Below are 17,271 nucleotides of genomic sequence, written 5' to 3'. Positions count from 1 at the left end.
GTCATATGGTATTTGGCTTTCTCTGACTGACTAATTTCACTTAGCATAGTACCCTCTAGTTCCATTCATGTAGTTGCAAATGAGATCTGGTGCTTTTACATGTATGACTTTTACCTTTAGAGGACTAGGGGGAGAAATAAGAGGATTTTAACTTCCCTTTGTTCTCAAGCTCTTCCTAAGCATGTATGAGTCCTGTTCCTATGGCACAGGCTCCCCCAGGTTGCTTGGTGAGTGTGGTGGTAGGATTCAGCCTCTCAACTCTCTTCCAGCCCTTGGAGGCTCCAGGTTGTTGGGATCTCTGTGAGAGCCCTGTGATTCCTAGGAAGTAAAACAGAGTTAAAAGCCCTCATGCCACCAAAGAAGATACAGGGATAGTGGCAAATAAGCGCATGAAAACATACTCAACATCATTACTCACTAGGGAAATGCAAATGGAAACCACAATGAGATACCACTGCATACCTACTAGAATAGCCCAACTTTTGGAGCTGACAGTACCAAATGCTGAAAGGATGCAGAGCAACAGGAACTCGTCCTGTTGTCACTGGTGGGAATACCACCTGATATAGCCACAACTACCTGTTGTCACTGGTGGGAATACTAACTGATATAGCCACTCTGGAAAGCAGTGTGACTGTTTCTTTTTAAAAATTTTTTTTCAACGTTTATTTATTTTTGGGACAGAGAGAGACAGAGCATGAACGGGGGAGGGGCAGAGAGAGAGGGAGACACAGAATCGGAAACAGGCTCCAGGCTCTGAGCCATCAGCCCAGAGCCCGACGCGGGGCTCGAACCCACGGACCGCGAGATCGTGACCTGGCTGAAGTCGGACGCTCAACCGACTGCGCCACCCAGGTGCCCCTGTTTCTTATAAAGTTAAACATACATTCAGAGGGCGTCTGGGTCACACAGTCAGTAGAGCATATGACTCTTGGTCTCAGGATTGTGAGCTTGAGCCCCACACTGGATGTAGAGATTACTTTTTAAAAAATTAAATCTTTGGAGCGCCTGGGTGGCTCAGTCAGTTAAGCGTCCCACTCTTGGTTTCTGCTCAGGTCATGATCTCACAGGTTCATGAGATCGAGCCCCGCATCTGGCTCTGCACTGTCATACAGAGACTGCTTGGGATTCTCTCTATATATCTCCCTCTCTCTCTGCCCCTCCCCTGCTCATGCTATCTTTGTCTCTCTCAATTAAAAAAAATTTTTTTAAGTTTATTTAATAATAAAACCTTTAAAAAATAATAAAGTTAGGGGCATCTGGGTGGCTCAGTCAGTTAAGCATCCAACTCTTGACTTCAGTTCAGGTCATGATCTCATGGTTCGTGGGTTCGAGCATTATGTCGGACTCCACGCTGACAGTGCAGAGCCTGCTTGGGATTCTTTCTCTCCTCTCCCTTGCCCCCCTCTTAAAATAAATAAATAAACTTTAAAAATAATAATAATTTACCTTATGACTCAAAATCTCACTCCTGGGTATTTACTCAAGAGCAATGAAAACCCTTCTCAAAGATATCTACAATCCACTTAAAGACTTCTGTGCAAGTGTTTATAGCAGCTTTATTCATCATAGCCCCAAACTGGGAGCAACCCAGATGTCCATCAGCCAGTGAATAGAAAACTGATACATAAAATAGACTACTACTTGACAATAAAAGGCCCAGACTATTGACATACACAGCCATACATGAATGGATCTCAAAAGCATCACATAAAGTGAAAGAAGCCAGACACAAAAGGCTACATACTATATGATTCTGTTCATGTGACATGCTAGAAAAGGCAAAACTTTAGTGACAGAAGCCAAATTAATGGTTACCAGAGGTAGGGGAAGGGGACTGACCTCAAAGGAGCACAGTGTACAAGAGAGAGCACTTTTTAGGGTGTTGGAAATGTTCCATATAAAGAGTGAGGAAGTGGGGCACCTGGGTGACTCAGTCAGTTAAGCGTCCAACTTCAGCTCAGGTCATGATCTCGCAGTTTGGAGTTTGAGCCCCACATCAGGCGCTGTGCTGACTGCTCTGAGCCTGGAGTCTGTTTCAGATTTTGTGCCTCCCTCTCTCTGCCCCTACCCCGCTCGTGCTCCATCTCTCTCTCATAAGTAAATACACATCAAAGAATGTGGAAGTGATTAAATAATGAAACATGTTTGTTGAATCTCATCAAACTGTACACTTAGAAAAATGAATTTCACTCTATGTAAATTATACCTCAGATAACAAAAGATTCCCCTAACCTCTATTGCCCCAAATTCAGGCTGAGGAAGATGACATTCAGGATCTACCAGCTGCTCAGGGCTCCTCCTGAGCATAGTGACCTGAAAACAAAGCCCACACTTGCACCCTGGTCAGATGCTGATTTTCCCCAAAGCCAGTGCCCACACTTACATGCCTGCTTCTGGCTTTCAGCCCTGGGCAGGGCATGCTCTGACCAAGCTCTAATTTGTGGCACATAATCCCCATTTGTAACCCATTAACCTAGCCAAGGTTTCTGGACACTGGGCTGAGCTTTAGGGAAATTTGGCTTGCCCGTTACAATCCCATCATCAGGAGCAAGGAGCATTTCTGTTTCTGTGCAGAGGGCCTCATTATAGCCCTGAGGGTATGTTTGGGGATCTGTCATTTCAGTGCTCCTCACATGGGTCAACTGTTCCAGTGTTCGCTGGGCCACCCGGGTTCAAGACATTTTCACAGCTGGGAAGCTCCTGGCCCTGGCCCTGATCATCATCATGGGAGTTGTACAGATCTGCAAAGGTGAGTATCACCTGAACATCAGGGCCCTACCCAACTCTCCACCCCTTGCATGTACATACCCCTTCACACTGTCTTTGAACATGTGCACACCCTGAGATTTCCCAGTTCTGGCCTTGAATGATTTTTCTTCTTCACTTGCTTGACAAAGGGAAAAAGAAACCATTTTTGGGGTGGTTGGAAGTTGAGCATGCCCCACCTGGGTTGCAGAATTTAGTTCTCCCATGCTGACCTCATGGCTCTAGCATAGCTAGGTAAAGACCCCAGATCTCTGGACTCCTGTTGCCCTCTTGCCCCAGCCCCAGGAAAGCTCCCTGCATCTTATATTGTATGTTGTCCATATCTTAAAATGAGGAATGGAGGAGATTTTTACACATTTCAAAATTACTCATAATCTCTACAAGAGAGAGCTCGACATTCCTGGGGCCCCTGCCAACATTCCCCACTGGATTTGGTCCTTTCCAAGCCCGAGTCTGTATTTGGCTTCCATGGGAACCATGGCACCACTAGGCTCTACCCAGTGTCACTGCCTCCTGGAGAAAGTCAGATGACAAACAGAGAGACCTCCCATCTGCCTACAAGCTCTAAAGGCCTTGTGGGGTGCCTGGATATTTACTCCAGGAAACTAATTAAAGTTTGCTGTTATTTCAACCAGTTATGTTAAGTTCTTTAGCAGGTTATATTGTTTAAAGAAATTGTTGTATGTACTTACCTGGCAGGGGAGATACCATGATCATGAAGGTGGTATTCCCAGGGCGAGTCTTATCCATTGTACTCCGGATGTGTTGACCCCTGCGATTTCTCCAAATGTGAGAAACGTGATTACATAATTTGTGGTAGTGGGGACTATGCTCACGCTTTCCCCTAAAAGAAAGAAAGAAAGAAATCACTGTGCTATCTTTTCAGAGATAGTAAGTTCCTCCTATTCTGGTCCCAGTGCTTTCTCCTGATCACTGTAATCTTATTTCCTGTCCAAATGCTGGATTACAGATGAATAAGTAAAATATGGGCAGTTAATCCATGTCTCATTACAGTGTCATCAGCAACCTTTCTTGAGGGCCCACTGTGTACAGGACCCTGTGCTAAGGGTTGGGAAGGCAGTAGAAAATCTCTTTGCTGAAGGACCTTGTCCTCAGGGAATCTATACCATGAAGAGGGAGACCAGACACACACCTTAGAAAGAGATAGGAGGATATTGACAAAGAAAGAGCAAGCATGAACTAATAATGGCATTATAGGAGTTTATGTGTGAGTGTTTGTTGTTCTTCATGCTTTGTGAAAACTGTGTGGCAGGAGAGCCTCACAGCTCACTAGGTACAGAGCACCTAGACCTTATTAAAGTTACGCACTTAGAAAGCAAACCTTCATATGCTAAAACGGCAACTTCTGGATGCTGGGTGCTCAGCAGCAAGCATTGTACTCTAATCTCTAATAATCCCCCTGGATTATCTTTTTGGTTTAAGTCAAGCCTGAGGCTGGTGAGCAGTAGCTACACACCCACATTGTATGTTCTGTGAATGCTAGCTCTCTTGAATTTGGATACTGGTCATTTTTTATAGAGTGTAAATCAAGTTTTATATTCTACAATACAAACAGGTACCTATCTGTTTCTAAATAAAACTGTTTACATTCGTATAAAAAAGTAGATATAGGTATATCTTAGATACAAAGGAAGGTGGTCAGGAGACTGCCAATGACCCTAATCCTGTATCTCCAAATCTCAACAAGCCAGCCCCCCACCTCCCCACCTGCCCCAGATTTACCCTGCCCTAACCAGTGACCACCCCTGGCCTTTCTTTCCAAGTAAATTTGCCTTTTAAAAGAACATTGAGCACTGTGCTTTGAACCTGAATCCCCATTTGGACTCCTGGTTAACAGGTTCTGGGGAAGTCCTAGATCTCTATTTCCCTGCTCCTTTTGGTCCCACTTCTCCAATGTGTGGGGTTCACTGGAAACAAGACAAAGAGCTGGACCATCACTGCAGGGAGGGGCCAAGACGGGACTAGGCAGGCTAAGGGCCGCCAGGCCTCTGGCTTATCTCTCTGAGCAGCCTCCTGCCCCTTGCGTCCACAGGAGAGTATTTCTGGCTGGAGCCAAAGAACGCATTTGAGAATTTCCAAGAACCCAACATCGGCCTCATCGCACTGGCTTTCCTTCAGGGCTCCTTTGCCTACGGAGGCTGGAACTTTCTTAATTACGTGACTGAGGAACTTGTTGATCCCTACAAGTGAGTTGAAATAGCCCAGCTCTTCCCAAATCCCTCAAAAGGCCATGGCACCTGCTACTAGGAAAAGGGAGCCAGGTGTCCCCTGGCCACTTCTCCACCTCCAGCCCCATCTGACCATGACCTGGTCTATTCTAAAGAAAGAGTTATTTCCCAGGAACTTTAACCATTTGCCATACACCCTGCCAGGAGGAGAAAAATGATGCCATGACAGTCCCAGAGCAGATTAAAAAGTTGAAACAGGGCTGAGGAAACACCACTGCCTTAGAGGATGAAATGTGCCCTGAGAGGCCTCCAGACATCTTATTTACCTGTCTTGGGACAGGAGGGTCTTTGTGTCTTGAGGCAGGAGAGAGAGGTACATCATGGAGATTCCAGTCAGGAAGGGACCAACAGTATGGAGCATATTCCCAGCCTACGCTGTTTCATTTCCTTTAAACTGTCCTGCCCATATTGAGACAAATCCACCCCCCCCCCCAGGGAGAGGGAGCATCACAGAAAAGTGTAAAGTCAGCTGCCCTGCAAAGTCAGCTGTGTGCAGAAAGACAAAAGGCACTCCCCAGATCCCATCACAAGGCAGGTGGTCCCAGGTGCCAGGCCTTCCCCCTCTCACCTCCTCTCCCTCTACAGGAACCTTCCCAGAGCCATCTTCATCTCCATCCCACTGGTCACATTTGTGTATGTCTTTGCCAATGTCGCTTATGTCACTGCAATGTCCCCTCAGGAGCTGCTGGCATCAAACGCAGTCGCTGTGGTAAGAAATCAAACTCACAGTCCTTCAAACCAGGAATGTTGACATAGACTTGCCTGATTAGCCCCACTCACTTTTCCCTGATCCATGGATTTGTGGAATTGGAAGTCAATCCAAGTACTCAGGGCAGAAACCACATCTTCAAGTGCCAAGGAGCAAACTGACAGCCGTGTTGTACCTACAACAGCAAAAACGGCAGAGCTGTCTAGCTGCCACAAACACTGTATGGCCTGCAAAGCCAAATTACTTACTATCTGACCCTTTACAGAAAAAGTTTGCTAACTCCTGATCTGGGGCACTTTAAACTCTAAATGTGATGATTATATAAAGGAGGCAGGCTCCTCCTCAGAAAGATATAATCTAGCAGAAGACAAAACCATTTCTCTCTGCCTTCATTTCTTCCTCGGGAAATCATGCAGCCTGATTCCTTCCCTCATCAGGGAAAAGTGTGTGCCAGTAAATAGTCAGAAAGTAGGAATGGTTTGTGCTTTTTGGGGAAAGAGATCATGTAGATCCAAGGTACTGAGGTCTTTGATATCCAGGAAAGACCTGGGAGCCATGCCGTTCCCTCACCTGGCTTCACCTGGGCCTGGATGCCACCCTGCCAAGCTGTCATCACATGGCTTATCTCAGAGGACTGTAAAGAAAGAGGTCCTTCAGTGGTAGCCTGTTTCCATGACCACCAACCAGCCTAACCCAGCAGGACATCTACTCTAAACAACCCCTCCCCCATAACGTGCTAGAAATTGAATGTGTACTTGGCTCTGAAAACATAGAAAAGGCTAGTCCCCTGATATTTTATATTCCTTCAATTTATGAAGACTAGTCTATAGCTTCACTGTCTTTTCTTTCTCAGCCTATGTAGTGGCTTGTTATCATTTTTCCCTTCTTAGCATATTATTTCTATAAATTTAGAAATTCTCATTCTATGAATTAGGATCCATTTCTGTTTTACAGATGGGAAAACTGAGGCTCAAAAATTAAGGACCTTGTTCAAGGTCTCAGAGCTCCAAACTGTTGGGCCTGCCTGTCTCACTCGTGTATAATGCACATGAGTGCACCCAGACTCACACAGCTGGCTTCTAGTCCTGGCCCTCCACTTTCTGGGTTTGTGATCTCAGTTTGTGCCTTAGTTTTCTCATCCATAAGACAAGGAAAACAAATGTTACCACATCATTGTCATTGTTGTTGTTGTTGTTATTATTAGTATTATTATTACCACCATGCACTGTCTCCTTCAGTTAATAGCCCAAAACACTGATTAAATGCCCACTGTGTGGTGATCAACATGGGAAGGGAAGTGGCAGTATGGTGCAGGAGGGGCCTGGGGCCTGCAACCCTCCCCTCAGGACCCTAGTCAGAGAGACTCAGCAAGGGTAGAGATGGGAGGGAACATTCCCAAGAATGATGTACAAGTGGAGGGTTGTAACCTCTCCTTTTCTGCTCACCCCCTTGTTTTCTCTCCCAGACTTTTGGAGAGAAGCTCCTAGGGGTCATGGCCTGGATCATGCCCATTTCTGTTGCCCTGTCCACATTTGGAGGAGTAAATGGGTCTCTCTTCACCTCTTCCCGGTGAGTGTTGTCCAGGCCTTTCCTGGACCAGGGGCCATTCTGCTGTGCTTATTGCTCTGTGTATATGTGGGGTATTTGTCTCCATCAGCAGGGGTCTGTGTGGGCACCTGGGTGGTGACCTGGTAGGGGGTGATTGCTCACATAAGGGCAGATGTGTGTCAGCTTGGATGCAGAGGGGTGTGTGCTGCTCACGTGGTTACCTGCGATGTGTGTGGCTTCACATGTAGTGGCGAGAAGCCCCATCCCACCTCATTTCAGTAGGAGCCCAGGGCTGAGGAGGTCCCAGGCCACCTGATGCAGTCCTAGGTCTGAGCACTGTGATTGGCAGCAGGACAGTGTCTCAGCTGCAGCCTCAGAGCCCCTTTGCTACTTGACTAGAAACAGGCTATGCTGGCTAGAAAGGAACCCCACTCTACAAGGGACCAGGAGGAGCATGGGCCTGGGGCTTCTGGGCTGTTGTCTCATGGAAGTTCTGGGACCAGCCCATAGGTGGGATGGATCATCTCTGAGTGCCCTGCAGCTTCTCCCTGCTCAACAGACATGTGGCTGTGGGCAGCCTTCTCATGGTCGCTCAGGAGACTAGGGCAGAGTGTGTGAAGTAAGAGAAATGTGGAAGAGCTAAAAGAAGCATTTGTCCAAAGCCATGCCCCAAACTCCCAAATTCTCAGGGAAGCCAGAAGCTCAAGTGGGTCCAGGAATCCCTAGCTCCTGCCTCCACACCTCTAGGAATCTGGCCCCTCCTCAGTGTCTCTTCTTACTATCTCCGGAATGGGCTATTGAGGCCGGCAGACACTGGATAGTTTCCATTGGTGTGGTTCAAGGGGTTCTCCCAGTTTTCTTAGAAAGTTCCCTGCCCCCAGGGCACAGTTCTACTGAAAAGATACAGTAAAAGTGGTGTCCCTGGGTTTAGCTGCTTCCAAAGCCACCTATCCCATCAGGGAGGAGTTCTCATGAAATGTCAAGGGAGTGCCATGTTTTCAGGATCCAGGGCAGGGAAGAGGGAGTGTAGGTATCCTCTTTACCCCAGGACCCTATGAGACTCACCCACAGCAACCTCGTGTGCGTATTACACAGGAGCAGTGGCCACCTGGAGGCCTCAACCGAGGGCGAGCAGTGGAAGAGCAGTGACCCATGAGGCTCTCTGAGAACTATTGGAAGGAGAGTGACTGGCTATAGTCACTTTAGAGTGGGGTTTGTCCCTCAGGCAGGCCAAGCAGTGGTCTGCGTGCATGTGGTATAGCTGTGTATGCATGCAGGACACAGTGGGCCTGGTGTGTGAGACCTCTGATTCAGAGGCACAGCTCACCCACCAGGCCTCCTCTGCTCATCTTTCCAGTTCCTTCCTTCCTTCCCCCTCCTTCCCTCCTCTCTCTTATTCTTTTATGTTTGGTGTATGGAGAGGATGATCCTTCTTGAGGAAGAGGAGTGTGTATGGCGTGTGTCATGCTTAATGTCATTGTCTCTTCCGTTGTCAGCTAGCTGGGCAAGAATTGTCTCTTGTGAACTTGACACTTGCAGATGCTGTTGGACCTGGACAGTTACACATGGTCCTGGCTGCATGTGGAGGAGGGATGTGAATGCAGAGCCCTGGCTATGTGCATGATGAGGCCCACAGAGCACCTGTGGCTCAGTTGGGTGCATGAGGCTGCACCGTAGAGGGGCAATATTGTGTGGCTGCATGAAACTAGTGACAGTGGCCTAGGAGGTTGATGATGGCAGCTGATGGTGATGCACATGGGTACTTGGGGCCATAATGGACTCCCACACTTCTACCAAACTGCTGCTGTTAGCTCCATCCCCCTCACACACAAATTACAATGTAAGTGACAGTTTTTTTCAGAACACCTAGCATGCTGATTCTGTCCTTTCTGTCCCCATTACACCATCCCCTTCCTCCTACCTCTAGGTGTTTCTTTCTCCCTACAAAATTCTAGAGAAAAGAAAAAGCTAATCCACACTAATATGTAAATGACTCCCAACAGCTTCTTGTATTCTTTTCTCTCAGAAAAGGGACAGAGAAGAAGCGTTCCCTTATGTTAAAACTTCTCTTTTTAAAAATTAACTTTTAGGGCACCTGGGTAGCTCAGTCGGTTGAGTCCGACTTCAGCTCAGGTCATGATCTCACAGTTCAAGAATTTAAGCCCCACATTGGGCTCTCTGCTCTCAGCACAGAGTCTGCTTCAGATCCTGTGTTCCCCACTGTCTTTGTCCCTCCCCCACTCATGCTATCTCTCTCTCTCTCTCTCTCAAAAATAAACATCAAAAAAAATTTTAATAAATAAACATTTTTTTAAATTAACTTTTAGGGGCACCTGGGTGGATCATTCGGTTAAGTGTCTGACTTTGGCTCACAGTTTGTGGGTTCAAGCCCCGTATTGGGCTCTGTGCTGAGATCTTGGAGCCTGCTTTGGATTCTGTGTCTCCCTCTCTCTCTGCCCCTCCCCTGCTCATTCTCTCTCTCTCTCTCTCTCTCTCAAAAATTAAACAAACATTAAACAAATTTTAATTAATTTTTAGACATCAGTAGCCTGACCATGATATTGTACTATAGTTTGGCAATATGTTACCAGTAGAAACAGGGTGGATACCTAGGATCTCTCTGTATTATTTATTCCAACTGACTGTGAATCTACAATTCTCTCCCCAAAAAAGTTTAATTTTTAAAAAGTTTAAAAAATAATTTTTATTCCAATTATAAGTTCCTTGTCTATTTTAGAAATTAATTTTTTAATAAAGTCTAAGGAAGATAATTAAAATTACTCATAATCCTATCACCCAGAGATAATCAGTTGGTATGTTTTTATATGTCCATAATTTCTAAATTAATTGGAACCATACTGTATGGAACCATACAGTTTTCTATCTTGCTTTTACCATTTGACATTGTATTGTGAGCATGTTCTCATGTGATCAATTTTTTTAACATTATTATGACTGTAAAATATTCCATATTATAGATACACCATAATTTATGTAATCAATCTCTTACTTTTGGGCATTTAGGATATTTCCAATCTTTTTTATCATTAGAGTATCTTTGTATACATACCTTTTACTAACTCACTATTCATTTCCTTAGGATGGCTTTTTGGGGAATAGAAAAAGTAGCTTAAGGATATATAAATTTTTAGGTATAATAAAATACAATACGTACAATACAATAAAATACACAGATGTAAGTGTTCAGATTGATGAGTTTTGAAAGATGTAGACAGCCATGTAAGCACCACCCAAAATGAGATATAAAATATTTTCATGTATCACCCAAGTTTCCCTTTCTGGTCTACCACCCATTCTCCACCCCCAAAGTAGCAACTACTTCTTGACTAGGATATCAGTGTTTTTAAGGCTTTCCATGGACAGACAGTTCAGTCGCCATGTATCAGAGAACCTGTATCCCTCGAGAATGGGGGAAGCACATTTTTAGAGGGATTAAAGCATTGTGAGACCCGCAAAGTGAAGGCACAATCATCAGTAACCCCAAACCACTCAGACCATACTCGGGGTCTCCATGCACCCAGAATCCATCCATTATCCACTGGCTGCCTCTGGTCTGCCTGCACCTGCACTTGTGAACGTGGGTCCTGTGACAAGTGGGCTGGAGTGTGCATGGGAAGGTGGGTACCTGGTTGGGGTGGGGAAGATGCTCCTGTGTGAGCAGAAGGTAGGCATGGATGAGGGAGACTGGGCTGGGGAGGGACCTTCTTTAGGTGGTCCATGGGCCATCCCAGGCTGACTTCCTTTTCTTTCTACCAGGCTATTCTTTGCTGGAGCCAGGGAAGGCCACCTTCCCAGTGTGTTGGCCATGATCCATGTGAAGCGCTGCACTCCAATCCCAGCCTTGCTCTTCACAGTAAGGGCCCCTCCTTCTGCCAGTCCTATATACACCCTTTCTCTTTGCACTTGATCTGAGCTGGGAGTTCACACTTCCCCCACACACCCCTGTCCCCCTCTGGCCTGCTCCTAGGTTTCACTGGGTCTTAGATAATCTGGCAAATGGCATGAGTGGGCTTTGTGAATATCAAGAGAAAGAACAAGGAAAAACCCTGAGTCATGAAACACCTTCAGGCTCTCACCCTGGCTCATTTCTATTCTCCCATCCTTTTGGGTCAGACTGAAGGGACTGTCTCATGACTCTACAGCCTCATAAACAAACTTCTCCTTTCTTGGCTTTCCCCTACACCTGCTGCTCACGGAATTGCAGCTTTGGGCCCCTGCTCCTGACCAATTGCTGCACACTCCCAGCACTCCCCTCAATCTTCTTACCCCAGGAGGCTCTGCCTATCTCTTGGAAAACATGACTGAAACAAATTCAGTGTTATGTGTAGGTACACCAAATAAGAAAATCATAAAGAAAGGAAGACTAGTAACTGAAAATGAAGAAAAGGAAACTTGGGACAGGGAAGAAATGAGGGCAAAATGGCCCCAAGTAGAGTCATTTGGAGGGGTAAAAAGAAAGAGCAAAGACTTGTCCCACTGAGTCTTTTGAGTTATTTTTTTTTCTTTCTGTATCCTGAATACAGTATTAAAAATGATTTTGTTCCATCAGAGAAGCAGTTAGACCAGGATAATAGAGTTCTCAGGAGTCACGTGGAAACATTGTACAACATGAGGGGAGTTTCAGAATGTTCAGATACAGGATGAAGGCCATCTGATTGGTTAGCTGTGAAAGGTGCCTAGAGACCACCTAGTGCTCCCAGTGACCCACAGACTTGTTTCCAGTTTGAGCCATTGGTGAAGTCCTGTGACTGCAAGGCAAGTATAGTCAGAATCTGGCTTATTTGCCTGTTAAAATCTTCTAGATTATTTTCACCATCAGATCTTACAAGAGAACTGAACCTTCTCTTGGCCTTAACAAATTAACAAAGGGGCAGAACATGGTTCTGAGAGAGCCACTGAGATGATTTTGAAGTTGGAAAGTGGACTCTGTCAAGAAAACCTCATGGGGCTGTTATGAGAGTTAGATGGGTTAATATTTGTAGAACACTAAGAACAGGGCTCGGCACCTAGTAAGTGCTTTATAACTGTTGTAAACATTTTTTTATTTTTTTGGCTGGGATTGTTATAAAACTGTGATATTTAAAAAAGCGGGGGGGGGGGGGGGAGGATAATGACTCAGGAGAAGAGATTGAGGGTAAGAATAAAGCTTTAATCTGCAGTTAACAATCTTCCCTAAGGGACTAAAAAAACAAAACAAAACAAAAAAACCCAGCTTGAGCTACAACCAAGGAAGAAATATAAATGAGACCAGGGCAGACATAGAGCCACTGTCGCCAGTGTGGCCAATCCAGTTGTTTACAGCCAGTATCTGTTCTGATTGGTTAGTGCCCATGCCATACCAGTGCTTAAATATTTTTATTATCACTCCTGCAATAAGAAAGAACTTACTGGCAATGAAGGTGTTAGCAATGGCCAAGGTGACTAGGGGATGCTGTAAAGTCTCAATTTTGAGACATTCATCATAAAATGGTGTTGTCTTCCTAGAGGCAGAACAGTCCCCTGACCTGTAAATAGCTCCTCCAGTGTCCAAATATCTTTCTGATTACTGATGAGTTTCTCCCGTTCTCTACAGTGCATCTCAACCCTGCTGATGCTGGTCACCAGCGATATGTACACACTCATCAACTACGTGGGCTTCATCAACTACCTCTTCTATGGAGTCACAATTGCTGGACAGATAGTTCTTCGCTGGAAGAAGCCTGACATCCCCCGCCCTATCAAGGTGCTGCCCTTGGGACCCCCTCCATCTCCTCTACTGGTTCTAGCTGCAGCCCAGATTTTTAAATCACCTTGTTATCAGCTGCTGACCACAGATCATAATTTCTATGATGGTAACAGACCCTCTGGGAAGTAAGGGTTATGTATAAATGGGGCAGCCATTTCCATTTTCCACTGGAGACAGGACCAGAACAAATTGCAGCTGGAAGAATAAGTTAGATTAAATGTACTTTCATCAGGTCATTTCTTTGTTTCCTATGACTCTTATAAACTCCAGTTGATTTTTCCAGACTCCCTTATCTCTCCAACATTTCCCTGAATCTGCTGGTCTGTCCAGTCTCCTCCTTATCCCTCCAGATAGCTGAGTTTACTTGAGCTATGTCTCCATCCCAGAATGAGTTTCCTTCTCCCATCTGCCTATCCAAATCCTAACCATTTTCCACATAGGCCTCAAGTTCCTCCTCTTCCCTGAAGCTTCCCAGTCCACCCCAACCCTCCATGTGCCTCTCTTGTTAAACTACTAGAGCCCTATAGGTAGTAGGGTGCTTGGTGAACCTATTGATGGCTACAAGAGATAATTGTGTGGTGGGAATGAATGGGGTTTCTCAGAAAAAAATATGTGAGAGCACTCTGGGTTCTCCTGCAAATTGGAAGAATAGAGTATATCCCTGAGCTATTTGAACAATCCTATTCTAGAAACAGAGAAGACTAGATCCTTCCAGAAGATTCTTCCAGCTGAGGAATTCCAGCTCTCCACATCTGTTTTCCACCACCACTTCCCTACCACTCTTAGAAAGCCTGCTAGGATGACAACGTAGAATAACCCATCCCTCCCCCAACCGTTGCATAGCCTCTGAGAAGAGATGACAGGGAAGAGAAAGGCAGCTGAATCTAGAGTCTTGAAGAAGACTCTACTGGGAACTCCCACCTGTGGCCAACCAGATGGGATGAAGCCCATAGAGCTGATGCTTCTTTTTGAAAAAACTGAGGCCCCTGACTGTCTTATACTATGGTAGGTTTCCTGATTTCTTGGACCTTGGCAGATTTATCTTCTCAAATTGCTTGAGAGAGACACATTGAGATTGATCCTGGGATTAGATCTTTTACACTGAGAGGGATGGACGTTTGCCCACATGGTGCCCAGATGAGGGCCCTGCCTAGAACCGGGCAAGGGTAAGGAACCTGACAGATCCAGGCCAGTTCCTTCTTTCCTCTCCCTCATTCCTCCACTTCTCCTCCACCCTAGGACCTCAGCAAATATATACCAATATACCAGCAAGCTTATCGATCCCCCATGGGCTTCTATTATTGCCACAAACACATGGCATGGATGACAAGGTGTTGTTTCATCCTTCCCAGAAGAGAAGATCCAGTGAAAATCATTCCTTCCCTAGTTCCCCTCTCCTATTCCTGTCCCACTACCCAAGTTCACCAACATTTGTTGACATAGCACTTGATCTGTCAGGCCTAAGGGTGTGGAAGCCACAGAGCTGAGTGAAGTCTACCCTTTGCCCTCAAAGATGCCTCCCTGTAGGTTGAGAAGAAGGAGGATGCCCTGATCCTGGGGCCCCTGGGGTCCACACAGCTAACAGCACCTCTGCTCCACAGATCAACCTGCTGTTCCCCATCATCTACTTGTTGTTCTGGGCCTTCCTGCTGATCTTTAGCCTGTTGTCGGAGCCTGTGGTGTGTGGCATTGGCCTGGCCATCATGCTGACAGGAGTGCCCGTCTATTTCCTGGGTGTTTACTGGCAACACAAGCCCAAGTGTTTCAATAACTTCATTGGTGAGTTGTTGAGGGCACTGGATGGATAGAGGGCCTTCTGGTCTGGACTGGGTCTCCCGGTCAGGAGTCCTAGGCTGGTCCACAGAGCTCCGTAGAAGAAGACAGGATGAGAGAGGGTGGGTGCCTTCCCAGAAACCTCTGAGGAGGGGAGAACAGCTGAGGTTTGCACACAGACCTTAGACCTATAAGAAAATAGGCAACTTGACAGCCATCCTGCAGGAGCTGCCTGAGGTAGAGGCCACGGAAGACCCTGGAACTGGTGGTCAGCAAGTGTAGGGAAGGTGCAGGACTAAGGCTTTTATGGGAATGGGCAGCCAACAAACAGGCTTCCCAGAGACAGAGGAGGTGGTAAGGTGGCTGTCTCCTGAAATGGAAGTCTCCTGAAGGTGTTGGCAGCTCTGCTGAGTCTACATCTGGGGCAGGAGATCTGGGCAGGGCCATAGCCTGGTTGGCTGTGTTGGTGGGATGCTCAGCACTGACCTGTTCTGTGTAACCTCCCATAGAGCTGCTAACCCTGGTGAGCCAGAAGATGTGTGTGGTTGTGTACCCCGAGGTGGAGGGGGGCTCAGGGACAGAGGAGCTAAATGAGGACACAGAAGAACAGCGGCAGCCCATCTACCAACCCACTGCCTGCAAGGACAAGGACTCGGAGCAGCCCCAGCCCTGAGGACCACCATCCCCTCTCAACTGGCTTCTTCTTTCTACACCCCCTTTTTGCCCTCCTTCCCGGGCTAGGTCCCACCCCAACACACACACACACACACACACACACACACGCACGCACACACACACACACCTCTGCTTCTGTCAAGCAGGGACAGGACCTGGGTGTGGGTGTAAAAAACTATAAACAAAGACACTGACATCTGTACCCAAAGAACCAGCTTCTTACCACCAGGGCCTATGTCCAAAACCCTTGTGAGGGTTTGCTCCAAGCAGTGGGAGGAGAGTGGAGCTGCTGGGGGTATCCTACAGGGCCTTCCTGCACCGCCCTGGGGGCTCAAACCCTCACTTGCCTCCTCAGGAGCCCAGTTCAGTACTGCCTTCCCTCCTCATTCCTGAGCCCAAGGGAGGCCTCTGCTCAGAGAAGTGGAAGCGACAGTGAGTCTTTTGGGGAGGGACAGACTCAAGCAAATCTGTCATCTTTAAAGGTCAACTGGAGAGACCCATATCCCTCTCCCTTCACTAGGGACCCAAGAAATCAGAGAGATGCTTCCCTCTGTTCTCTCCTCTCCCCCTCCCCATGTACCTCCTCCCACCCCAGCTTGGGCTCCCTGGCTAGAGCAAGGTGCCTGTCGGGACACCACCTTCCTACTGAGCTAAGGACCAATGAGCAGGAGAACTGCCCCCTCCTCCTAACCCCAAGCCAGGCCTGTGGAAGAGATTGGGAAAGGCTCAAATTGCAGAAACCCAGCCCTGCCCCTGTCTCCTGCATCCTGACCCCCATTCGGTGCCAAAGCTTCCTGAAGCCAGAAAGTCTTCTTGTTTTCAGTGTAGTGGACATTTTTCTCCTGATGGCAAAGCTGCTCAGCTCCTCTTCCCTCCCTACTCCCATGAGAAGAAGCAGTCACTCCATTATCCCTGCAGCCATGCCCCCAACATGCCCCCTGCTTGCACCCCCATCATGTCCTTTTCCTCCTCTCTGGCTTGGCTCTGGGACCAACCAATGTGAAGGCTCCCCAAGCCCTTCAGGCCTGAAACCCAAGCCAAATCAGCCTTAAGTCACCTCCCATCCAAGAACTGGACCTAAAAATACTCCCTGATTTCTAACCCTCAGGACAGATCTGGTATGAAAAGCCTTTCTGGAATGGAGGGTGCTTTCCCACCCACCCCTCAGAAGTGCCCATCCCATAAGCTGGAAGACTATTTGGGGAGAGAGTGTCTTCTGAAGGCTAGTTCATCCCTCCTCCCCCTACTCAGATACCCCCCTTTTTTGGTCCCACCACTGCCTGTCTTTAGACAGCCTCCAAGACAGGATGAAAGGGCAGTGGCAGAAGGTACGCATTTTGGAGACACATTCTCTATGGTATGTGGACTTCTGGCCATCCTGTGGGCAGAGGCTGCCTTTCCCTGCACTCCAGAGGAAGGCCACCATGTTTGCCCTTCCTGCCACACTTGCTGTGCTAAGGACTAGGATCTTTTCATCGCAAAGCAGGATCCCCTCTTTCCTACCTCCCTGTACCATCTGCTTAGACTAGAACATGTGGGGAGTGCTCCTGGCTTGCTTGGCTCCACCAACTCCCCACCTGGCCTGCCTGACCCCCCATTGGTGAGCTGCCAGGTTTGGTTTGAGTTCTGGTCCCTTCCAAATGGAGGGCAGGATAGGGCTGGCCCCTCAAGGGTCAGGGAACCGTCCTCCTGTTCTCTGTTCTCATTCCTCCAACCTCCATCCCTCCTTCAATTGTTGGGGTTGATTTGTTTGTTTGTTTCATAAAGTGAATGCCTTACTTTTTTGGATAAATATTTTTGAA

The 17,271-nt window shown here is 47.1% G+C and overlaps 1 protein-coding gene and 1 non-coding gene across 3 annotated transcripts in view; both read left to right on the top strand.

Annotated features, from left to right (window-relative positions):
• SLC7A8 (solute carrier family 7 member 8) overlaps positions 1-17,271 on the top strand; it is a 51,489-nt gene extending 34,218 nt beyond the window's left edge. Inside the window, exons 4-11 of one of the 2 annotated variants that reach the window (XM_047075464.1) lie at positions 2,627-2,752; positions 4,823-4,976; positions 5,604-5,727; positions 7,193-7,296; positions 11,053-11,149; positions 12,869-13,018; positions 14,623-14,800; positions 15,304-17,271. In XM_047075464.1, the coding sequence (XP_046931420.1) occupies positions 2,627-2,752; positions 4,823-4,976; positions 5,604-5,727; positions 7,193-7,296; positions 11,053-11,149; positions 12,869-13,018; positions 14,623-14,800; positions 15,304-15,467 (1,097 nt within the window). In that variant the 3' untranslated portion in view covers positions 15,468-17,271. Of the gene's footprint in view, positions 1-2,626; positions 2,753-4,822; positions 4,977-5,603; positions 5,728-7,192; positions 7,297-11,052; positions 11,150-12,868; positions 13,019-14,622; positions 14,801-15,303 lie in introns of those variants that run through there. The other variant, XM_047075465.1, reaches the window with a different exon arrangement.
• Positions 3,454-3,615, top strand: LOC124509041 (U1 spliceosomal RNA). The gene has a single exon (XR_006961398.1). It is a non-coding gene; the product is annotated as a U1 spliceosomal RNA (small nuclear RNA).

This window comes from Lynx rufus, unplaced genomic scaffold, assembly GCF_022079265.1.
Source record: "Lynx rufus isolate CCGP_SWC_20201006 ecotype Redwood Valley unplaced genomic scaffold, mLynRuf1.p SCAF_13, whole genome shotgun sequence".
Classification (NCBI taxonomy): Eukaryota; Metazoa; Chordata; class Mammalia; order Carnivora; family Felidae; genus Lynx; species Lynx rufus.
Note: the sequence above shows the minus strand (reverse complement) of the source record. Positions and strands in the feature narration are given on the sequence as shown.